This window comes from Canis lupus, chromosome 13 (assembly GCF_011100685.1).
Source record: "Canis lupus familiaris isolate Mischka breed German Shepherd chromosome 13, alternate assembly UU_Cfam_GSD_1.0, whole genome shotgun sequence".
Lineage (NCBI taxonomy): Eukaryota > Metazoa > Chordata > Mammalia > Carnivora > Canidae > Canis > Canis lupus.
The window spans coordinates 8,327,109-8,353,470 of record NC_049234.1 but is presented as its reverse complement, the minus strand read 5'-3'; the positions used below and the strand labels follow the sequence as shown (position 1 = coordinate 8,353,470).

Genomic DNA, 26,362 nt, shown 5'->3' with positions numbered 1-26,362 from the left:
ATGATTTTGCCAGGGAATTTTAATAGAACTCATGAGTATTTAGAAATTAAGTATTAATATAAGACATATCTATTCTCATATTGAACTGAATACATTAGAGGGAACATTGAAAACATATTTTTCTTATCATCCTGAGACTTAAAGCACATGGAGTTGAGTATTTCTTTTTTTTTTTTCTTTTTTCATGATGTTAGAAATATCAAGCCCTGGTGATTCTCACAGAGCTCATATGTCTGCCTACTTATCATAATTTCACTTCTTTTCTGATTATTTGTCTAATAAATATGTCTTTAAAATTTTAGAAGCAGAGCTGGAAGTGACTGCAAAAGTGAAATTCCTGGCTAGGTTTGGAGTTTGGGTGCAACATCAGGCAAACAAACATCTGTTCATGAAACATATATAGAAAAATTATGATCCTGATACATGCTACCCATAACATACACTCAGGGTATGAGAAAAGTAACTGTGTCTCTTTTGTGATATAGCATATCCAAAACAAATAAAAATAAGAGAGATAAATTGTCTAATACTTCAGGCTTCTCAATATTTATTTTCTTTTTAGTGATATAATCCTAAAATAAATTCTGATGTAATTGCAGGACTTGTGATCATCATGTAAGTCTATTACCCCATTTTCCAATGAGATCTGTGCTCTAGTAATCATAGATTTTATTTGCTCCTTGTTATATTTGTTTTCTTTAATTCTATAGTTAATATCCTAACCAAATATTTGATCATTTAAGGACTCAAAAGACACAAAAATGGAAAATGCCTCTTACTAAGGTTTCCATCAAGATTTTAATTCTCTGCATATCTTCATTTTCACTGGTGCCATAGTCTTTAGTTTTGGTGAATTTGAAATATTGGATTAAAATAAACTTTTATTTCATCCTAATTCCAAAACATATAAGTAAAACCTTTCCCTACTTTTGTGACCAACAACTCGTTTATTAAATGGATTTATTATTTATCAAGGGATTTTATGTAAATATTCTACTTTCACATTTAAATATATGCAAATACGCCTAAATCAATATACCACAATAAATGCATCAATTTTAAAAATGTATATTTTAAGAACTCAAAGAGTAGTCTTCTAGAAGATTTTCTAAAATCTTCATGAGCTGTGTTATAATATAAAAGCCAAAAATGTTTAATTGACTTCAGCGTCCTCTCTTTCTAACTTGACCCAATCACTTACGGAGACAGCCTGGATATAATACTACAAAGTATGAGAAGAAATTTTTAGTGAATTTTCTCTGTCATCAGCTACTAATTTAACCTTTATGAAACTGTTTCATCGTTTTATAAAGTCAGGATAATTGTGTCTACTTCTCAGTGACAGGGAAAGGGTTAAATTAGGTACTGCCTATAATAGCAGACAGCATATGAAATAGTTGACTCACTAAACTTTAGTTCCTTCTTTCTCCTCCAAGTGACAAGGTTCAATTAAACACAAATTTATTAAGTGCTGTCTATAACCAAACTTTCTCTCATGGGAAATGTCTGATATACAGTTAGTGCTCAAGTTTAACTGTTGACAGCCATTCAAGCAGTTTCTTTTAGCCTTGGTTTTCTTATCTAAAATGGGGTCATAATGCATACCTGATGAGTTTTTAGTAAATTAAAAGAAGTTTTCATAGAACATACAGCATTGATGCCTGTTAATAGTAAATGCTGAAAAAATGTAGTTTATTTTTAAGTCTTCTAACGTGTTTATAACTCACTAAAGTTACATGATAAAAGCATTCTTAGGAAGTGTTGGCTGGCAATTTATACTTTCCCTAACATGTGTTTGGTCCAGGAATTGTAAATCCATCTTTGCATGTAGGGATTATTTTTGTTTAGCTTCACAGAACTTTTCCTACTAAAATAGCTAATGTCGGAAGATAAATTCAAGCTAAGTACAATTTTTAATAAACACACTTTTTGAAATAATTCACCAACCTGTCCTCTTGTTCCAAACAGGCAGTTGTGGTGTCTTAGGCAAATAATCATTTCAAACTGAATTGCATTCATTTAGTATTGCTTCTGGTAACACATTTATTTTTGTCTGACTTTTGTCTGCAAACATTTGGCCACATTTATTCTTAGAAACATTACCCACTAAAAAAATATTGCCCTCAATGTTATCATAACGTCAAAACCTAGCTGATTGCTTCATATTTCTGGCAATTCACAGTTATTGCTGGAATTAAGTAGTTTACATTGATAATGGCATGGAAACAAGGCTTGGAATTCTTCTGGGAAGGATAATCAGGTACTGTGGCCATCAAACATTCACCAGTCATCTTTATGTTCAGATGTGTTTAAGCTATTGTCACATACATTGAGTACACGTGAAGCAAACATTGTATCATGTGATCAAGAATTTAATTAGTAACAAAGCATTTTTAAAAAGGAAGAAAGAAAATAATATTTAGCCTTCCCTCTTCACCATGGGCTGGTTTTCTTACTGTCTAAATCACCTTGGAGAATCTTTCTGCAGAGGCTATTTCAAACAGCTCAAAGAACATGTATGTTTGCCAGAAGTCATGGCAGGGAGTGGCATATACCTAAATGCATAGCCTAAATCTCAGAGTTAAAGCCAGGATAACAGTAAAGATGGAGTTAGAGAGGTATTGAGAGAGATCAAGGAAGCTGCATTTTTTTTCTCTGAAAACAGTAAGGAGTCATGTCAATATATGAGGACAACGTTGGCATTGCATTTTAGGAAAAAAAAAATTACCCCTGTCACCACGTAGGAGAATGTACTGGAAAGTTGATAAGCTTGGGAGCAGAAGGACCAGATGACCATTTTGCCATTATTATTAAAATATTAGCAAATATTTGGAGAGTAAAAGTCAATCTTCTGAGCCCTTTGCATATATTAATTCATTCAGTTCTAATAACAACTCTATAAGCTGGGTGCTTTTATTAGCTTTCTATGACAGATAAGGAAACTAGGCACAGGGAAGTAAATCATTTCAAATATCACACTGCTAGCAAGTGGGTAAGCTGAGGTTTGAAATCAGAGTCTGATTCTAGAGCCTGTACATTATCCACTGTACTATGATGGGGAGGGAAGATAGAGTTGATAGTGGTTTTCATCTAATTCTCAAAGGATTTTCTAGGAGAAAAATAATGAGGTCAGGATCAAAGAGGGACAAATGGAAAGGCAGATGGTGAGGAAATTGGTGAACAAAGAGAATTAGAAACAACAGGAAATAATGACCTATTAGTTAAATATAACTCAATTTTCTGGATTCAGTAACTGAGGGGATGTTGATGACATACCTTAAAATCATCAACATGTAAAGAGAAACATGTTTAAGGGGGAAAGATAAGAAGTTTAGTTTGGGGTTTGGGGCATACATTGACTGAGATGACTATGGGAGATTTAATTCTGGAAGTCAGAGAAATAGGAATTTGGAATTCAGGAGTGAAATCTGGATGACCACATAGATTGCTGTGTCCTCAGAGGAGACAAGTGGTAAATCCATGCAGCAAACAAAATCACTGAAAGTGTGTATAAAAGCAATGACTCAACTATTTGGGGGGCTGTAAGCGATTCATTTGAGAATCTGATAAAAACTATCCTACGTTTGCTTCTCACATAGTGCAAACACTCAGGTACAAGTTTATGTGTGCTTTCAGAGAATTTACATACCAAGATTCTTAAAATAATAGAAATACAAAATCAAAGAAATTTGAGAGTTCTTTAAGGAATGGTTAAAAGGAGAGCGGAAAGAGGGATGCCTGAGTGGCTCAGTGATTTAGCGGCTGCCTTTGGCTCAGGGCATGATGATCCTGGGGTCCTGGGATTGAGACCCTCATAGGGCTCCCCACAGGGAGCCTGCTTCTCCCTTTGCCTATGTTTCTGCCTCTCTCTGTGTGTCTCTCATGAGTAAATAAATAAAATTTTTTAAAAAGAGACTGGAAAGAAAACAGAATTAGGGAGAAAAAACAGTAGTGAGGAGGGCTACGGCAGAGAGAAAAAACTGCTATAAAACATCTCATCTTTGTGGCAAAAAAGCAGAAAGCCCTGCCCCCCCCCCCCCCATACCCAGGGAGAGTTTGGGTGACATGTATGGCTCAATTACATGGGTCAAAGACAAAAGTGAGCAAGAGGAAGTAAAAGCAAAATACTGTCTACCCATATTTAGCAAACCTAAATGTGAAAGAACAGATAACAGTTTGGGTAAGGATGCACACAGGAAGAAAGAAGTAAAAGAAACTTAAATACAGAGAGACACAAACATGTTTATATATTTAGGTCCCTAACATGAATTTCAAATTTCAAACCATAAAGAGCTTCTCATGCAATTCATTTAAAAAAATTTTTTTCACATCATCTGAAAGACATAATGACTGATACTATAAATTTTTAAGTGATCTAAATTAGTTGGTTTAAAATGTCTTTCCCAGAGGCTGATTGCAGTGGTATGGAACTTCTGATCATTATTTTCAGTCCTCTGGCCTTCTGTAAAGGGGAAATGAGGCATTTGTTTCTTTCCCAGTGCTGAGGAGACATTTGGTTATGTTCTCAGAATAATTCTACCATCTGAAAGGAATTTACCTCCCGTGCAGTGTCTATTGAGTTTGTGAAGTAAATCATTCAGTCAAGGGATGAGATAGTTTGAACTCCTGCAAGTCCCTTGAGTTAAGAATGATTCTAAAAACATCACAAGCAATGGGAGGAAATTAAAACTTTTTGAATGTCACTTATATAAACATTGATAAAAATAGAATATATCATTTTCATTGACTGAGTAAAATATTTAGGTTTTCGTTGACTACTTGTAATGCACAATTTAACATTAGGTAGAAAGAGAAAGAAAAATACAGGAAGTCATCTGCTGCATGCTACAGTGAGCACTTGTTCCCATTTAATGAGGGAAATGCTTTATCTTGACAGAAAATTATATGTCAAACATTTACAATTTCCTTAAAACCAACCACACTTTCTAGCACTTCCTTTCATAAAACCCAGTGGCTTTAAGGGGAAAGTGACTGTTTATTTTTAGAAATGGTATATTCCTTCTTTTTGATGGAGCATGTTATCTGCCTTTTGAAAAGCTGTAATTTCTGTAAAAACAAAAATTGCGTGAATAGCAGATAGCCAAACTAATGATAACAAAATAAAAAATAGTTCAGCCTTTGACCTCTCCCATGAATTATTTTAAACCACATCTTTTGGGGGAGATTTGAAACTTGTGTTTAATTCTCTTTTGGAATTAAAGTTTCAATTTCAGAAACCAAACTATCTGAAAAGGGATATCTCCTGGTTCTGGCTGGACCTGAAAGTTACCAAGGTGAAAGGCCACACATACACATGCGTTGCTTTTATGTTCCAACATTTCTTTCTTTTTTTTTTTTTTTTGTTCCAACATTTCTATGAGCAAACTCCATTTCTTCTAATTTTGTTCTTTCATGGTCTGGTTGGTTAAAGCAAAGAAGCACAAAATATTTTTAATAGAATTTCAACTAAGTCATTTCCTGGACTCATCCACACTCAAGTTGAACTGAATAGATATTTTCTAAGTCCAGGGACATAATGGAACAGTGGTTACTTACAGATAAACTCTAGTACTTTACACTGAGTCCAAATGACACCTCTAATTACTTGGAGAGAAAGTTAAAAAAAAAAAAAGACAAAAACACATTTTAATAACCAGTATGTATTCATCACATCAACCATACAGTGAAACTCCTATGAAATGTCTTCTGCTTTAAAAAGGGAGAAAAAAATGAAATAAAACCTGAGAAATATTATAACCATACAGTTAATCTTAAATACATAGAAACAAAATAATACTAATTTTCACCATTTTTCTAAAAGTTGATTGTAAAGAACCTTTATAAACTATTGGTAAAAACACATTTTTAGTTTCTTATTAGAGCTCACCATTTTTTTTTCAACTAAAGAATATCACATCATAACTAAGGGCACTGGTATCTCATCTTACTGCTGGCTTGGATGTTTACATTCTGGATGGGACCATCTCCAATAAGGAATCACATTAATATGTGACCTATTAAGAATTATCTACTTTTTTGATGAATTTATGATAAAGTTAAATTATTAAATGAAATACCAATTAAGCTAAACCTGTTTTAGTGTGTATTCTATTGTGTCTTTGCAAATACCCACAATTATTTTTAGGTGTGAACATTTCTGTTTCATAGCTAGCATGAGTTCCTTTAGAGTAGTGAATCTGAACTTTGAGTTTCATTTTAAGTGGAGATTTGGTTCTAAAGGAAGGTTTGCTGGTTGTTTTAGCCTCATGTACACACTTACATATGCACAAATAAACTGAATCTCAACCATAATTAATCTTCCAGCTCATCTCCCTAGAGCTAGGACTTCGACTGAAGTCACCTAACCAGTGTCTTGGAGCAGCTATGACATATGCCATCTATAGGGCAAGACTTGGTGGTCTAACAGGAGCAGGAATCAGGGCATCTGAGCTCTAGTCCCAGTTCTGCTGCTAGATTGCTCAACATAAAAGTACCACACACCTTAGAGTTTGTCTGGTGCCCTAGACAAATCCACATATTTTATGACTCATTAATCATTCAATTTCTTCTCTTCTTTTTCTATCACTTCTAATGACTAGGAAAAGTCTCAAGTTCAGAATAAACCTCAGCATGGTAATCAAGTATTATTCTTCAAGTATATTTTACCACAAAAATAAGATTTGAAGTGCTATACCTATGGTGGCAGTCAGCCTTTATTTATTCAAAACTTCAGAGTGAAGTATTTTGGTTTTGGTTTTGGCTTGGGAGAGGAGGTTGTTGTTGTTGTTGTTGTTGTTGTTGTCAGTTTTCTAAAGCATCTGGCAACTGCTTTCCATTTATAGCATTGCCCAAGGACTTTCATTCCATTTTTAATGGCTTTTACTGAAATAAATTATTTGTCTACTCATAGCAAAGCACAAAAGATACCCTTTATGCTTTCCCACATGCGTGGGAAATCTTTTGTTCAAAATCGATATATTCCACTCAGGCCAAAAACATTACGTGGGAAATTAACACACATGAAACACCTGAAATATTTTTGTTAATTAAATGACCTTCTGAACAAATGGCAAGGGTCATGTAGCACTCATAACTACCCATCAGGGTGCCCAAAAGGAAAACACAGAAATAAATTTTGTGAAAAATGAGTATTACTTTATTAAACAAATGAGTATAAATCTCTTTTCAACTTTCAAATCCTTTTTTGGTCCTATGTTGCTTTAAGTATAATATGCATTAAATACATATTCAGTTATATATATGAGTCATTTCACATTTGAGGAACACTGGAAATTTTACTTGAATACACTAATCAAGCTAAAGTAGAATTATGTAGAATTACTTGATTTTTCATTATCCTGCACTAAAAAAAATAGCATAAAATTAGCAATCTACCTATGGCATAGGGTGGTTTGCAGGTCCATATAGATTTAACTGTTTATGCACCTTATACATACACTTCAATATTACCAAAAATGTATACGTCTACAATTATACATATGGCTAACATATGTATAATTCTGCAGATAGTTAAAATGTATCTCTTTAAGTAGTAAAATGTTAAATTTAAAAATATAGTGATGGAATATTTTCTTCATTGCTTTCATCTTCTCCTTTTTCAGAAAAGATTGAATAAAATTGAAGCTTTTTGTAATAATTTGATTCACTCTTATCAGCATGATTTAATTTACATCAGAATACCATGATGCCTTTGGAAAAGTATATAATTTGTCCCTTATATACAGCTCAAACTGTTCCCGTTTCTAATTTTTTGCCTACTTCTAAGATTACTGTCTCTTCCTCATACACACAAAAATCCTTTTGAGTATCAATTTGTTGTTGTTATTGTCTTCATGCCTCATTCTAGAAGGTGAACACAAACATACGCCCACACAAATACCCACATATATGCTCACCCTCCCTTTCTCCACTAGCATTTCCTCTAAATCTGTAGCTTCAGCAGATAGTCCAGAGGCTGGGACATCAAGTAATTAGGCTTATGAGAATAATATCTAAGACTAATGGGGGTAAATTTTGGTCAGCATGATTTTTAGGATATAGACATTATGAAATCTAATACAGCTGCTCAGGCACCTCTTATTTCCTAATGTTCTGTTAGCTTTTGAAGTTGTGGGCCAACAGTGCTCCACATTTTTGCTATGAGTTTCCACCTCACAGATAATTCTGTTGCCTGTGGTTCTCGTCTATCCTCATCTCAACATTTTTCTTCTTTCTTATCTTTTCTAACCCCTGTCACTCTTCCAATACTTCCTGCTTCCAAGAGAAAAGGCTGTAGCCATTCTGAATTAGGCCTGTCCTGATTCACCCAAGACCCTGGGTATGACCTTGTCATCTGAGATAAGTATTGCTGGGGACTCTGTGACAGATGAGTCATTGGAGTCCTGTTTGGATTTGACTTCATTCTAGGGGCCAGTAAGAAATAGTTAAGATTCTTGGCTTTATAGTCAAAAGAGTTCCACTACTTAGAAGTTTTGGTGAAGTTAGAAAGCATCTCTTAGCCTCTGTTTCTCATGTATATAACAATATATTGATAGCCATACTTCATAAGGCATTTATGAGGACTAAATGAAACAAAGCATATAAAACATACCTGGGTCACAAAATTCAGATTTGGACACATAGTAAGTATGCTAGTTACTAATTGTGAGTATGTCAATTTATCTTATCATGATCATTAAACTTCCACCAAGAAGATGATGGGTAGTTGAGATTTTAAGTATCATCTGCAGAATACGCACATATAATGAACAGTTCTTTTGATAAAAAAATTTAATTAAAGTAATGTACTAAGTAAATGATGTTCAAGTGTTTTCTTATACTGGGGTTAGGAGGACTATGGGGGAAAGAATAGTAGATTTTAAAAAGAGAAGCTTTTAAGGCTACTTATCCAAAAACTTCAGATTTAAAGTATTTACAAATAGAATATATATGTTTGTTATATTGTGATATAGCATTTTACATTATATGTAATACATATATACATATATATGTACAAATATATTACATTAAACTGTATGTAATTGCCATTTTTGTAGGTTAAAAACAATCATGCTGAGATATTTAGATCTCCTAGATATTTAGGTTCGTATACAGAAGTTATATATAAAATGAAGTACCAACTTTGAAATTTTCAATTCAGAAGCATAAAGCTTTTGTGTATATATATATAGTTATATATGTGATATATATTTATAAAGTTACTGGTAAGTATCCCTCACCCTCATACTCACCATTTAATATTGAAATAATGATTATTGCCTATAAATCTTTTAACTTACCACCACCCTTGAATGCAAGGTATTACCTTCTTCCACACTTAAAAGTCTTTTCAAATAAATGAGGAATTTAGGGTGTGTTTTCTAATGGCTTTTCCATGAGGTGCCCACACACCTGGCTGAAAAGTATGGAATCTAATCAATCAGTTGTTTGCTTGTTTTCACCTTATCAGATATGATGATTTACTTATCCATATACTCAGTTAACTTAGTTTCCTATTGTGGTGAGAAATTATAGGTTTAGGGTTGATTCCTCTACTGTGATCTCCATAGTGATGATGGTCCAATAAGTAACACAAGAATTATCCTTAAACCAGTAACTTGATCCACATATATTCTGATGCTTGCTGAATACTGGAGAGATAGGAACCATTAGCCACATCTAAGATTTAAAAAGGATATTTGAAGAATTGACCCCTTTATAGTAACTTATTAGGAAGTAAGTAGGATCAAGGACTTTGGCTTTTTACATTGTCTTTGGCATAGCAAAGGCTTTTTGCCTTCTGTATTCTATACTAGGTTTGCTACAACTCAGAATTACCTATTCTACATTCCAGGAAGTTTTCTTTTGAGGGTTCATGTGAATTGAAGTGACCCTGCCTCAGCTTTATGATTCTTCCCTCAAGTCGTCCCAGTGGTAGACATGCCATCTGGATTGAAATTGGTTGGGCAAATAAAAGGAAGAGCCAGATAAAGTCAATAGTTGTTGCAATCAGGGTCTCAGGTTGCTTATTGACTGAATGTTGGCTGGTGAAAGACAGACATGCACCTGCTTGTGTCTCTATTCTTTCCCTTCAGATCATGAAGATTAGGCTATAGAGATAAGGCTAAATGAAAAGAATGAATAATAATTCTTTCCTAAGACTTTCTAGATTTATTTGCTTATATTGGTGTGCACAAAATCTTTGAATTGCCATACCAGGCTTTTAAAATTTAGTTCAGATAAACTGTTCTACTTTTTTTGTTTTCATTTTCATTCAGCTGTTCTCTCTTCTGAACAGCCTTCCCCAAGTTTACCTGACAGAATATAGTCTTCCTGAATATTCCCAGTGAAATTGGTACATACCTTCAAAATAACAATTGTGTGCATTATCTCTCTTTGGTGCTGCTAACATTATATCTCTAGAAGCTGTTGTTAGTCATCTTGTGACCACGTAAAGAGTCATAATCTGAGTCCAAAAAAAAAAAAAGATAAACCAATTCCTGTTCACATTCTTTGAAATATGATTATGCTTTACCTAAAACTCTATTCTACACCGTCTATGATTGAATACATTATCTTTTTCCTTGAGCTAGCTTGAATGGAATTCTCTATCATGGAGGGTACAAATCATGGATATAATTACCAAGAGATATCATGGAAGAGTTACTAATATAGTGGGTCTTTCTCTTATCAGCCTGTGATTATGTTACAAGCAGATTGTGGTTGTCTCAGGTCTATATCTTCACAAACTAGGAAAAGTCATACACATAGAAGATGCTCAAATCAGTATTTGTTGAATTAATCATTATAGCATGGATTAAATTAAGAGGGGACAGGAGACAGGCTTTTAAATTGAGAAACTAATAAAAAAAACCAGTCTATATGTCTTAAATTTTGGTGTTTATTATTTTTTAACTGATGGCAACTGAGCAATGATAGTGGGGCCAGTAAGAGAAAAAAAAAAACAACACAGAGTTTAGAAGGAAAGATTAGGCAACATTAAAAAAAAATGGAAGATGAGGTGGCAGTGGGAACTGCCCAACAGACAAATAAAGATATGGATCTGGAGGTCAAGAGAGAAGTGAACATACAGTGTCAAAAATGCTTATATAAAAAATCTGTGTAGAAGTTTGAAGGCATGATAGATAGTTTGCAAAAAAAAAGCAAATGTATAAGCAATAGAGATTTAAGAATAGAATCTTGGTCAGCATCCATATGGTGGGTGAGGAGAGGAAGAGAACCCAATGAAGATGAAAGAGAAAAGACAATTGGAAAAGAGTAAAGGGACCAAGAGAGGTCAACACAGAAGGCAAGGGGAAAGATAGACAAAGCCAACTTCTGTAGTATGGGGAGTAAGTTGAAGGAAATACCAAATAGCTTTGATCTTCATAGTAAACTGTAAAACAAAGTCATATATTAAAAAATGAGAGATGATAGGAGTAAGATTTAGCCTTGATAAAAGTGGAAAGGTCTGAAGTAAACTTTTCAGGAAATGGAATAGAAATTCTAGGGGCACCTGGGTGGCTCAGTTGGTTAAGCGTCAGACTCTTGATTTCATCTCAGGTCATGGTCTCAGGGTTGTGAGAACGAGCCCCATGTGGGGGCTCCATACTCAGCATGGAATCTGCTTGAGATTCTTTCTCTCTCTCCCTCTGCCCTTGCCCTGCTCACCCTCTCTTTCTCTCTCTAATATAAATAATTTAAAAAAATCTATTATAAATGACCAAAGGTTTAAATGAGCAGCATGGAGAACATAGCTGAGTTTAGAAAACATGTATTTCGATGGCATTAAAAAACCTCACTTTAGTGTCTGCAATCTGGATGCAGGGTGTTAAAATGAATAAATGGCCTTCCTTGGGTTGGGATTTATTCATGCAAGGGATTCATAGGTAAAAGGGCAGTGGGTGGAGAGCACCATGAATTGTCCCTGAACTGTTTTAATGCCTGACCATGAGATACAAGTTAGGAAGGAAGGAAAGAGAGACCACTGAGAGACTTGGTGGTAATGGTGGGATCCAGACTCTCAATTAGAGGAGAGACAAACTCACTAATAATTAAAAGGAAAGGAAAAAAAACATGTGTATGATTAAAGAAGGAACTTCTAGATATAAAGATCAATTTTAAAATTCATTCTTTTAAACCAGTCTATTATTACAAAAAGTCTAAGCTGCTTTACCAGATGGATAAAGGCCTCCAGTCCATTCCCCCCGGCACTGTCCAGTTGATGCTGCTTTTATCCTCTTCCACCGCATTTTCCATATCTGTATCTTGTCATTCCCCTTCGTACAGACATTATCTTCCATTTTATTAAATCTCAACACCTCCTACAAAAATGTATCCTTAGGTCTGACACTTGTAATGGTCAGTAAATTAATCTTTTTATTGTCTTTCTATGTTTTAAAATGTTTACTATGTGTCCAATGTTACAATATGTAACCATGTATCTCTAGTACATAACAAAGAAAATAATTAGTCATGAAAATTAAAGTTATGGGATTAAAGCCTCTACAATCAATGTGTTGTTATAGACATCATATGTCATTTCATCTGAAATAATCTTTACATTTTAACTATTGAGATAAAGCTAATATATGCAGCAAAATGAGATTATCTTTTTTTTTAGGCTTAAACAGTGGTATAATGTGATATAGTCAATGAATAAAATAAGCCAATTGACCAACTTTGATAAGGAGAGGCCAGTTCAATAAAGTACTAATATAATTAGTCAATTGTAACTTCCCTAACCTTTGGTCAGCTATAATATTGGATTTGAGGGTGGAAGATCCACTATTCCATTGACTGGACTTGCTGGCCTTCTCTAGCCTACTAGTGTCTCCTCTGTAAGAGAGAATAATAGTTTAATGCTGCCATTAAAAATAATATTATTACTATAACAATAATAAAAACTACCATTTCTTGAGTTCTTACTGTAATTCAGTCACTTTGCTCTGTGTTATGTAATCCATACAGTTGCATCAGTGATATTTTTAACTCCCTCACTTCGTAGATCAAAAAAAGAAAAACTGAAGATCAGTCTACCTTTGTAGAAGGGACTTTCTCAAACCATAGTATATAATACAAATGTCAAACATAAGCTGTGAATGGAGCTTTTAAACTGATTTTAAATGTTTTAATACTCTAAAATATAGCCTGGATTAAATTTTCAAGCTTGATGTTTACTAATTATTAATTAAATACAAGCAATCTAATCTTTCTGGAAAGAATGACTAATTCTTCTGGAAAGAACATGCTTCTATTTTTCAAAAACATCAAACTATATTTCAAGAAGGTGAAATATCTTCATAAGGTATGTTGCCATTACAATCACAACAAATCCATAGTATAACCATAGTACTGTTTGTACCTTTTATGATGGAATCTTCAAACTATTTTTCCAAAAAAAAAAAAAAACTATTTTTCCAGTTATAAGGCTTTACATTCATTGTTTGGACATCATTTTTATAGAATTATTTTCTGGAAAAATAAGGTAATATTCAACTTCTTTCCTTTTTCTCCGTTATTGAAAATGTGTGTGGGCTTCCCTCTTCCCATGCAACAGTCTCTTCACCCACATCTTCCTGAGGAGGAAAAGAAAAGAGGATGGGAGGTGACAAAGTGGGAATGGAGTACATTCTCACTGCATAACTAACCAAGGGAAGGCAGGAAGTGGTATGTTCAGTGAGAAGCATTTTCTCCTTAGATAAGTGATTTTCTCCATTTCTTACCCAAAAAAGAAAAATGGGTTTACCGATGGATTCCTCTTGACCGCATCTTCCTGTGTTCATCCTCTCAAGGGATCATAAATTTTATTTGGCATTTCTTTACATCCCCCCCCTTTTTTTTTTTACATCTAATTTGGTTATTTTCAACTTCAACAGAAGATTAAACATTTAGAATTTAGGAAGATTTTGTTTTAGAAAAATAGTCTTAAATTAAGCAAGTGCAAATGAATTGCATTGATGTTTTTCAGAACAATACTTTTACATAACCCATCAACACATCCATTGCAATTAAAGATGGCTTCCAAATAAGCATTTATATATTCATTTTAAAATTGCTATTGGATACCTTCTGTGCCATGCTTCTTCACTGTCATATGAATGTGTAGTCCTCTGATTATTTGTTCTGTGTTGATATTGCAGCTGTAATGGTGGTGTTTAGATGTAATTGTTAATATAAGTAGGCAAAACCATCAGTGTAGACATGAGCTATACAGAAAAATATGATACTATTAAAAGTTAAAATTCTGTATTTTGTTACAGCAGCATATCTGAGTGGATATTTCATTTTCTTGAAACATAATTATTTTTGAAAATTTGAAGTATTTACATTGATATTCTCTCCTTCAGTTGAGACTTTATTTTTAATTACCTATAAATAGCAAATTCACACAACTTAAATTTAAATCACGCTAGTGCTTTAGATTGTTAGAGCATGGAACATAAATTTAAAAGCATCATTTAATAGTATACTTTTGATATTCTTATTATAAAACGCCATCATAACTCAGAGGGATTGAAAGAAAGTATTTATTAAATAACATGAGACTTTGAGGGCAAGGTGATAAAGTAATGTTTAAAAACTTCTTAAAGGGTTAATGAAGCCAATTACTAAACTATATATTTATTAGAAAATACTAATCATAGATATTTTATAAATTTGTCATGTATGTCTTTAGCAAAGGACTACAAAATATGAGTCATTTTGGTATTTTGAGCTCATTAATAAGAACTTTAAAATAAATGAAAGTCAGTGAATAAAATTAAGTTCTCAGTAGAGCCTATCTAATTAAATTTCCTTTTCCATTTGACTTCCACCTTTACAGAATTCTTCCACTATATCAGTTAATGTCATGTCTTACTCATTTGTGTTATTTTATTTGTATATCACCTGCCTGCTGGTTTAACTTCAGGCATTAAATAAAAAACAAAGTTTTTCTTTCTAGGAAAATTAGGTCAGAGGCTCTTTTCTATTTCTAAATCTAATGATTTTGATGTTTTTGTGTTTTTAAAATAAGAATTTCTAGGAGCTTATCAGTCCAAAGCCACAGAAAAACAATTCAATCTACTTTTAGCACTTTAAACCTCCATACAGTATTTTTATGTTTGAATTTGTTATTTTTATTTCTTCCTCCTCCAAAAATGCTGTAGCATTTTTTAAAAGTTTCTTATGAAATGTAGGTAAGAACATTTTAGAATTTTTGCAAGAAAATTGACTTAATTTATTATTAGTTGGATGTGTTACACCATTAGGTCACTGGTGCTTTGTATTGATATTCCAGACATTATATAGAGAAATAAAATTTAAGTAAGGAAGGAAAATATAAAAAGTATTCAGTTATAAATTGCTCTACACATTTTTCCATTAGTTATGTAATGTGTGAGTCAGCTCAAATCTAGTATTGTCTTTATGATTGATTTGTCAGTAAATGCAATATTGACATTTGGAGGAAATAAAGACTTTGCTTAGCTAAGAGTCCATTTGGGTATTAATGGTACTGATACTCTTGTTCACATATTGCAATTTTTTTTTTTTTGCAGTTTTACTAAAGGGAGGAAAAAAAGAGGAAGAGAAACCATTTAGAGACTGTGCAGATGTATATCAAGCTGGTTTTAATAAAAGTGGAATCTACACTATTTATATTAATAATATGCCAGAACCCAAAAAGGTAAAACCAGAAGTGTTTGTTTACGAGATGTAAAGCAGAACCTAGTTGAATTGCTGAATAATCAGATTGATTTGTGAGCTTGTTAAGCTGAAAATATATATATGCCTGAGCTCTTTTCTTCCAGAGATACTGTTTGCCAGGTCTGTAAAAGATGAAAACCCTATGGTACAGACTTCCCCCAAACCCATATCTCCCATCCCTCTTTCACAAAGTTTTCTATTTATTCTCCGCTCATTACTGGAATGTCCCATTGCTCATAAATGCTTGCCTTGTGTAGATTACATGTTGAGCTGATATGTACTTCAAGTACACAGAGAAGAGTTAGGAACAATCTTTCAAAGTCCCAAGGACCCAGATAGCACACATCATCTATAGTCTAAATACTGTGGAAGAGATGCCAGGGACATATTGCTATTTGTAGAATCACTGCTCCTATTAGGGTGGGAGAAATATTTTCTATCTTAAATCATAATCTTGATAGGATTTGCTTTTCATGTTTACCTGAAAGAGTGGGTTGGAGGCTAGGATTTATCAGTATGTTGAACAGGATGCAAAGTAAAATTTGAAGTAAGCAAACACTATGTTCCTGCTGTTATATCTCCTTTATATACTCTTTTCCCCCTATTTATTGATTAAATTATCCATCTATTCCTTCACTCAATACATAGTAAGTGGATGTTATTTGTCAATCACTGCCTAGGGACACAATATAGAACAAATAGATCTCACCTTAGTGGTGAAGAGAGACAATGACATAGATAAGTATAACATACTGTAGAAGTGTAGTGATTGAGACAGTCTGCTCAAAGCAGGTTTATGGTGAGCCTTGAGGAGAGCCCTGCTCTTTGACATATAAGAGTTTTGACCCAAGGTGCCAAGAGGGACCCAATACTCCAAAAGGATGACCTTCCTTTGTAGTGCTCCATCCTCAAATGATGAAACAACTTCCCTCTTCTCTTTGCCCCACCTAAATTACCAGTTCCATGTCCTCATTTCCTGTGGATACTGTGCAGGAGCTCTTGGAAGTCCTGCCCTAATTCCCTCAAGCAGCTTTGTATGACTTTCTCACCAGTAGAGGTCTATAAGACAAGGATTGTGCCTCTTGGTCTTTGATTTCCTGGGACCCAGCATGGTTTCTGGCACAGAGCAGCTCTTCAATAAGTATGTGTTTAAAAGAATGAATGATAATAATATCAACATCTCTATGTAGTATATAGTAAGTAAGCCTAACTTAATCTTCTTGATTATTAGTCTCCTTTGATAGATGAGAGAAATAAATCTTGAAGAGCAGTCTGCCAGATGTTACATCATTGTCAAGAGGAGAGTCTGTACTCTACCAACATCCTCTCTCTCCTGATTTCAGTAAGGATTAGTGGTTTAAGTTAGCTTAGTGTTTTTTATTTCCATTTGCTGGGACATTTTTTTTTTTTTTTCTAAAAGGAGGCCTTTCATGCTGTTTTGTAATGGGTAAGGATGGAAAATGTGCAGGGGGCAAAAAAAAGCAGCAGTGTTCCATACTTTGCTACCTGGGCCACCTACCACAGAAGTTTAGTTTCACCAGTTTTTGTTTTGAGTTTCTATTCAAAATCTCACTGAATTAAGTGTTTCATGGCTTAAAAGAAAGAAAAATAACTATGAGGATACACTGGTGAGTCTAGGAGTAAAGAGAAGAGGGTAACTCATTGTAACGGGGAAGCTTTTGGAGCCTTTAGATCTTATGAAATGAAGCCTGCCTACTCTACTTGTTGATATCTTAATATATACTTAAATTTAAAATCAGTTGTCATATACATGGGCGTGTATACACATCCACATACTCATTCACCATACGTCTTGCATGTAAACTTGAAGGTTTGGGCCTAAGAAAAAATAGTAGCCTGAGCAGGTAAGCCTGGAAGAGGTGAATTTTTATCACTATAGAAACAGCCCCATGGCTTTTCAGAGGAAAGAAGTTCATGTGGCATCTGGTCAGTACTATAATTAGATTTTAGTTTTATTGGAAATGGCAGTGTGTTGTGAGAGGGAGAGATCACTGAGCAGAGGGAGAAAGACTTTGGCCTTTTTCTTGATTTAAGGTGTTCCTTTCCTTGTTTTATTCATTCCCCTTTATGATCATGGATCCTCTCACAAGTAGTAGTGTTTTTCTATTATGGAAATTTTAGACTGATAAACCTGAAATTCTTTCATAGGTATTAATTTTTTAAAATACTTCATTTAGTATGGCACTAGTAAGAAAAATTATTGTGTGACTTTCCTATGGTATAATTTAGAAGCTGGTTAATACAGTGGTTCAAACGCACGTACAATTTGCCAGGTCTATTCTAAGCACTTTAGATGTAAAAAATCACTTGTTTACTCTTTTCAGTAACTCTTTGAGATAAGTACTCCCATTATTCCTATTTTGGAAAAATAACTTGCCCAAATCACATAGTATATATTGAACACAGGCTTTGTAATAAAGGCATCAATTCTAGACTGAATCTCTTAGCAGGGAAGTTAAGTGAGATCATGTTAGTGGTGACTGAAGTTGCACTACTAACAATTTTTTTAATTTTTAATCTGAACCTACATGAGAGACACAGGAGTTTATTATCAGAAAATTATGTAAAATTGATTCATGTTCCAATTATAAGCCACCCTGCTCCTTTCTACCTTATAATCTCATTTTCTTCTCCTACATTGATATAAATCCTTGAATCCTCTGAATCCTATCAGATGTGCTTGGAAAATGCATCTTTAGGACCTTTATCTTCCAAGAAAATTGTGCTTTGTAGATATAAAATTTGGTTCTACTTTTGGATATGCTTTGCTTATTGTAATGCTTGCAGAAGAACTAGCAAGGGTATGAAACTCAAGGTAAGCCTATAAAAACTAAAATAAGAAGTTCAAATCTGGGATGCCTGGGGGGCTCAGCAGTTAAGCCTCTGCCTTTGGCTCAGGGCATGATCCCAGTTCCGGGATAAGTCCCACATCAGGCTCCCTGTGAGGAGCCTGCTTCTCCCTCTGCCTATGTCTCTGCCTCTGTGTGTGTGTCTTTCATGAATAAATAAATAAAATCTTAAAAAAAAAAAAAAAGAAGTTCAAATCTGTAAGATATGGGATATAGACCAATCAATAAAATTGGGCTATTTAGGCAGTTGACAAAAATTAAGAAGTATTCATCTTTTAGGCAGAGTAAGAGTCTTACATATACAGAATTGGTATAGTTACCTTTCTAAATGACATCATTCCCTTCCAAGATATGATGTCTGGAAAAGAAGTGTTATCTTTTCAAATGAGATGAAGGCAGTTTCTAAGACTATTTAATTTTCCAAGCAGATCCAAAATGAGAATTAGATCATTTATGTATCTATTTTTTACCTTTGTGTTAGTAATAGCTATATATTTTCCTCTCTGAACTTCCTTCAATGCATAGTAATAGGAAATAGGATTTTTCCTTTTATTTCATAAGTTTCTAAAACCAAATGCTGTATAGCCATCTTAGTTTAATCCAAAAATTCAAACCATTAAATCATAACTCTGTTTATTATAAAATATTAAAAATTTGTTTCTGAATTGTGAGTCCCCTAATTCTTAGGAAAGGACCATAACAAATGTGTTGAGCCTTTTTTTACTTAAGGTTATGGAAAAATAATTAACATCCTCAAGCCTAATCATTCCAACTTGTATGGAGCATAAAACCATAAGAACTATGTGAATCAAATTTCCCCTTTTTGTTTGTGTTTAAATCTCTGTATTATGTTAAAAGGTATTTAATGCTTGAAAGCTTTGACCTTGCCTGGGATAGGAGCCAATTCAATCTTTTCTTGGATAGAATTAAGCCCAAGTCATATGATCAATAAATGCAACAGGCATAGTAAATGTCCTTCCTCCAGGACACCGCCAGATAGCACAGACCACACAATATTGGTGAATGAGCTTTTCAAGTTCTTTCATGTCTCAAATCTTTTGAAACCAACCACCTATTTTCTTAAACTTCCTTCATCTGTTAAGCATAGGCTTTTTTTTTATTTTTCTTCTGATTAGAAATAACATGGGGATTTTTTTTTTTTTTTTTTTTTTTGGCTAAAGTGAATCCAACTTCTTAAATAGATATATAATAAAAAGTAGCATGCTCTAAGATTAGTGATGTCAATATTATTACATTTATATTATATATTACTATATCAATCATAAATATAGAAATACATCTTATAGAAAATATATATTATATAAAATATGTTAATATATTATTAAGCTGGTGATCATAAGGACAAATTATTGAACTACTACATGTTTTGGCTTTGTACATTCCATATTGTTCTTATTATAAACAATAAATTGAATGCAGTGCCATATATAATAGTAAACTATGCTTTATGTATAAGATATTATATGTAGAGTATATAATGCATAATGTAAATACATACTATCTTATATGTAGAATACATCTAAAAGATGAGCCTATTATTGGCCAAGCACTATTCTAAAAATTCTATATGCATTGACTCATTTAGATCCTAAGCAATGAAGACAACAGAGTCAAGATTTGAACACAGGTAATTTGGTACATGAGTCCATGCCCCTATCCAATATGCCCTTCAGCTGTATTGTGACCATATTACACAATGGCAGCTATTATCATTGCTGTTATTCTTGAGTCATAATAAGAATTGTGGAGCATATATCTGACCTCTTACCATCTCTACACTTCAGCTCCCAAAACAGTAATCCATCCAGGTAACTTCTACTTCCCTATGTAGTCTGACTCTTTCTGGGCCTTTATCTAAAAAGTGTTCTTAGCACATCTTAACATTCTTAAGTCACTGAATACATTTGTTTAAAAGGTAATTTGTCTTTTTCTAAAATTTGTGAATGATTTTAAAACTTTAAGTGCATAGAGTTCTAATAACATAGATGATAGTAATAACAAAACTGTGAAGAATAGTTTCCTCTGCACATTATATATTTATAAATGTAGTTATTCCTTTCCCTGAGTATGTAAGTGGACTTTATAACTTTGCAAACACAGGTTAGCAAACTTCCAGGCAATTAGTGTCCACTAAGGAAAAAAATCTAGGAAAAAAATCTGGATTAACCAGTCAAAGCAAGGTAAAAATTTAATTAAGAAACAAATTATACTAGTTTCCTCTAGCAAAATGTTTCCTTGACATTTTCACTTACTCTTATTTAAGAATCTCCAATAAAGTTCCATGTCTTGGATCATTACCTATGCCTTCTTTAAACTGTGCCATCTGGATTTTATTCTCATAGGAATCCTGCAGTCTGTCTCTTCAAGGTCACTAATGATGCCTTCATTTTAAATTTCAGTGTGTATTTTCTTAGTCTTTATTTATCTTGACTTCTCTGGAATATTTGATTAAGTGGATCACTTCCCCAAATCAAAATCTGTCTTCAGCTTTCATTGCATTAATCAGGTTTTCCTATTTTATCTTTCCTTCTTGCATCTCTCTTTATTAAACAAATATTCATTTAGTACCTGCTATAGGTGAGGCACTGTTCTAGGCACTGGGGACGGTGACAAATAATATATAAGTCCCTGCCTACCTAAAGGTTATTGATGTATTTTACTTCCATCAATTTACCAAAGCCCATCCTCCTCCCTCCTGCACATATACATCTCTTTCCACTTTTTCTTTACTCCTTTAAATAATCCATTTTCATGTTATCAACTACTGCTCTCAAGCAGACTACTCTCAATATAGATAGACATGGGGTTCAAATCCTGAATCCGAGATTTGTTAGTAATAGTAACCACTGGTGGGATACCTGGGTGGCTTAGCAGTTAAGTGTCTGCCTTTGGTTTAGGGCATAATCCCAGGATCTGGGATCAAGTCCTACATCAGGCTCTTTGTGGGGAGCCTGCTTCTCCCTCTACCTATGTCTCTGTCTCTCTCTCTGTGTATCTCATGAATAAATAAATAAAATCTTTAAAAAATAATAATAACCATTGATAAGTTACTTAAATACTCTAAGAATTGCTTTTCTCATCTGAAAAGTGGGAGTTATGATCAAACATACATCATTGTCATGAAATAAATTAGAAAATACATATGAAGTGTTTAAATTATCTGGCACTTAACAGCAAGCATGCTGTTAACAGAAGTTAATGGTGATTCCTTTCTTACTCCTTTATTATCCATGTTCTTATCCTTAACTTCAACTATATCATCTCAAGTTGATTGATAAACCCCCTTTCTGGATGACTCTGCAACCTCAAATTCTGTGTGTCCAAAACCATGATAATTTTATTTTCTTGTATGTTAGATTTTTGCTTGAATTTCTCGTTTAGATAACAATCTGTATCATTCTTCAGGTCACTGGAGTTGAAAATTGTGAACTCCTGCATCTCTTTAAGCCTATAGAAAGAGTCACTGTTGAAACTTTTAGGCATTTTGAGGACAAGACCCATATTTTGTTCATCACAGCATCCCAAATTGTAACAGAATCAATGCCCAAAAATGCCAGTTGAGTAAAAAATAAGTGAATAAATCAATTAGAATTGATAAGGAAGGAAGACTAGCTAGAGGTTTTGTTGAGGACAGAGAGTGGGTACAGAATGGTTAAGGGATTTGTAGAGGGGGAACCTCAGGACAGAGTGGAATTATAATTTACAATCTTGGAAGTAAATCGATTCCTAAGGACAATAAAGACATACTGATGGGTATTGTCAAAGTGGAGGAAGTGCCCTCTATAGAGCAGTTTGCCTAGCTTTTAAGCTCACAAATAGGTATTGACCTCTTAGTTCCTTTCACTTTGAGGAAGTACATGGACAGTTTGTCCTCCAAATGACTGTTGTTGCCACCGTTTTCATACCCATTAGCCATTTATGCTCCAAATTGAGGGCTTCAGGGAAAATGCTTGATGTTTTTATGTTTTTCCCTTAATTGGAGTGGAGCTTTGTGCCCACACAGCCTGTCTGCTATTGTTGCATCATATCTACACTTTTAGCCAGCTTCCAAAATTCCCTAGATGTCAATTGCCTAGGAAATGGTGTTCTCCATAGCAAGGACCTTGAATAATCAAACTGCCACATCCATGCTATGACAAGTATGGTGATTACTCTCTAAAGATAATCCCATTACAGATATGTTTCTCTCCTTGTGTGGACTCTGGGGAAAACTAATCAATTTCTAAATAAACACTATTGTTTTAGAATAATTGAAATGAGCATAAGTCTTTGAAAGTGTTGGATAACTTTCCACATAGGGAAGAAATGCTTGTCACAGTCAAAAGGAATACAGTATGTCATATTCTCCTACTATTGTTTGTGATGAAAATTCAAGCAAATAATATATTTTCATATGCTGCAGAGCAAATTTTGCCTCTAATATAATACTGAACCATCAAGAATAATTATTGTAGTAGGTAACTGTATAGGAGTTAATGTGCAATGAAATATGTAACATCTAAATATATATGATTTTCTAAAAAACATTTTTCCAAAACATTTATTATTATTATATTACCATTTCAATTAATTATTTAAGAATTATGAGTCTTAAGTTTTGGCAATAAAATGGTCTATAATTTTAGAAACCTATATAGCATTTTTAAAAATTGAATATACCTAATTGCCTGTTACCATTTAAGACAGAGATTTTTTTTTAAAAATTTTATAATCTGAGACTATTTTCACTTGGCTAATTTGAATTTTCACAATGAATTTAATCAAAAATAATTCTACTGTAAGACAAAATGATAAGATATCTAAATTAATATTTTCAAATAGTAATTTTTATTCAATTTGTCTATAGCCCTACCCATCCTATTTCTGTTTTGAAACATATTTGATACTTGTTTCTTTAAAGCAGACATAATTTTCACTTGACTTTATTTTCCTTGTGTTTATCAGGTATTTTGCAATATGGATCTTACTGGGGGAGGTTGGACTGTAATACAACATCGTGAAGATGGAAGTCTAGATTTCCAAAGAGGTTGGAAAGAATATAAAATGGTAAGATGGAAGAATTTACATAGTTTTGATGTTTTATCATGAGGTTATCTTCACCACACTATGTGATGAACCCTTGTATTTTTAGGTGTTTTCAGTTATTTAAAAAATAAAATATACATTAGTCACATTATTTTTATTAAACACAAAACACTCATAAATCATTTTCAGGAAATGATTTCCATATGTGCATCAGAAAGAAAAATGTATTACTGAAATTATTTGGTGAACTGTTATGTATTATCTGGATTTGTTCCTGGTCAAATGAGGGTGGGGGTAGCTAGCACACAGACCCAGGCTGGGTACATGAACCAGGACAAGGGAGGCCTGCAGGGCTGTGGATTATAGAGAGGAACGAATAGTGGCCTCACACAAATAGATGGTAAGTTGTTACTGGGTGTTGACTAAGAGCTCCTCCATGTGGCTGGGTTGGGCTTGTCTCAGTATGGTGATTCAGGGTCATCAGACTTCTTATGTGGCAGTTGGCATCCCTCAGGCATAAAAATAAAAGCTCCTACACCTTTTTAATGGATTATTAGACTGAGAAATTGCACTGTATCACTTCCATTGCTTTCTTTGGTTAAAGTTAATAACAGGGCCAGTCTACATCCAAGATGTGAGGAGTACACAAGGAGGGTATGAACTGTGAGGTATGGTTCATTCAGGGCATCCAAAATAATAGCAGACATCATGGTCACCATCACTGTCATCATAGCTAACCTTTCCAGTGCTTAATATGAGCCATAAATTCTTACTTATTTTTTATATCAAAACTATTAGCTGTTTCCATTTTAAGAGGAAAGTGAGCAAGTTGAGAGATCAATTTTTCCAAGATAATATAGTAGATAGTTTAAATAATGAATAATCCAGTAATCATATAGTCAATGCCTACAATATTAACTATTAAGATATGCTGACAGAATGTCAAGATACAGTAATGGAAAACACTTCCATTTATGGACTTATTCTCATATTTTAAATCTAAATATTCTGGATAACTCTTGTCTTGGCCAATTTTTGACAAGTTCTCCTCTCAAGAGGTAAAGAAAAAGGTGAAGAGAAATGTTGTACTGGTCTAAGTTCTGTCTTGTTATTCTTTTAGAAAATATATAAAAACTGTAGCTAATCAGCATCACAGTTCATATATTAGTAGGTTAATAGGTGGTCAAATGACAGTTAAAAGGGTTTTAATAAATGAAGGGGGAATCTTGTGGTGTCTCTGTGTCTACAATATATTTTTTTTATCAGATACCCAGTTGAACGCTCAGAATGTAGGTTAATAAATTTTTGAGTTTACACAAAGTTGGAACTTGATGTCTTGGCTACAGCAAACAAGATAGGATTCTACAGAGATAATGTGGTGTTTCATCTAGACCAAAAATACATAAAATGAAGTGAGAAAATAGAATAAAAGTGACAAATTAGCTTAAGAACCTAGTATTTAAAATATGGATAGATTTACTTGACTATAAGCTCATTTCATGCTGTTGGCTACTAAAAACAAACTAGTGTACTCAGTATACAGTAATAGTTTGTGGTCTCAGAAAACTCAGAACTCAAGGGTGTCTGCCATAGTCCATTTACATCAAGAATATACTTTAAGTTCTGGTGGATTTTTTTTATAAATTTATTTTTTATTGGTGTTCAATTTGCCAACATATAGAATAACACCCAGTGCTCATCCAATCAAGTGCCCCCCTTCAGTGCCCTTCACCCAGTCACCCCCACCCCCCGGCCCACCTCCCCTTCCACCACCCGTAGTTCGTTTCCCAGAGTTACAAGTCTCTCATGTTCTGTCTCCCTTTCTGATATTTCCCACTCTTTTTTTCTCCTTTCTCCTTTATTCCCTTTCACTATTTTTTATATTCCCCAAATGAATGAGAACATATAATGTTTGTCCTTCTCCGACTGACTTACTTCACTCAGCATAATACCCTCCAGTTCCATCCACGTTGAAGCAAATGGTGGGTATTTGTCATTTCTAAGGGCTGAGTAATATTCCATTGTATACATAGACCACAGCTTCTTTATCCATTCATCTTTCGATGGACACCGAGGTTCCTTCCACTGTTTGGCTATTGTGGACATTGCTGTTATAAATATTGGGATGCAGGTGTCCTGCCGTTTCACTGCATCTGTATCTTTGGGGTAAATCCCCAGCAGTGCAATTGCTGGGTCGTAGGGCAGATCTATTTTTAACTCTTTGAGGAACCTCCATACAGTTTTCCAGAGTGGCTGCACCAGTTCACATTCCCACCAACAGTGCAGGAGGGTTCCCCTTTCTCCACATCCTCTCCAACATTTGTGGTTTCCTGCCTTGTTAATTTTCCCCATTCTCACTGGTGTGAGGTGGTATCTCATTGTGGTTTTGGTTTGTATTTCCCTGATGGCCAGTGATGCGGAGCATTTTCTCATGTGCTTGTTGGCCATGTCTATGTCTTCCTCTGTGAGATTTCTGTTCATGTCTTTTGCCCATTTCATGATTGGATTGTTTGTTTCTTTGCTGTTGAGTTTAATAAGTTCTTTATAGATCTTGGAAACTAGCCCTTTATCTGATACGTCATTTGCAAATATCTTCTCCCATTCTGTAGGTTGTCTTTTAGTTTTGTTGACTGTATCTTTTGCTGTGCAAAAGCTTCTTATCTTGATGAAGTCCCAATAGTTCATTTTTGCTTTTGTTTCTTTTGCCTTCATGGATGTATCTTGCAAGAAGTTGCTGTGGCCGAGTTCAAAAAGGGTGT

At 34.0% G+C, this 26,362-nt stretch overlaps 1 protein-coding gene and 1 long non-coding RNA gene across 2 annotated transcripts in view; one reads left to right on the top strand and one right to left on the bottom strand.

The window, feature by feature from the left end:
• ANGPT1 (angiopoietin 1) overlaps positions 1-26,362 on the top strand; it is a 240,461-nt gene that overhangs the window by 171,684 nt on the left and 42,415 nt on the right. Inside the window, 2 exon segments of the mRNA NM_001005754.2 lie at positions 15,540-15,667; positions 23,523-23,624. Coding sequence (NP_001005754.1) covers positions 15,540-15,667; positions 23,523-23,624 — 230 coding nt within the window.
• Positions 1-26,362, bottom strand: part of LOC119874430 — a 45,531-nt gene that overhangs the window by 4,801 nt on the left and 14,368 nt on the right. The gene's annotated exons all lie outside the window — the stretch shown is intronic.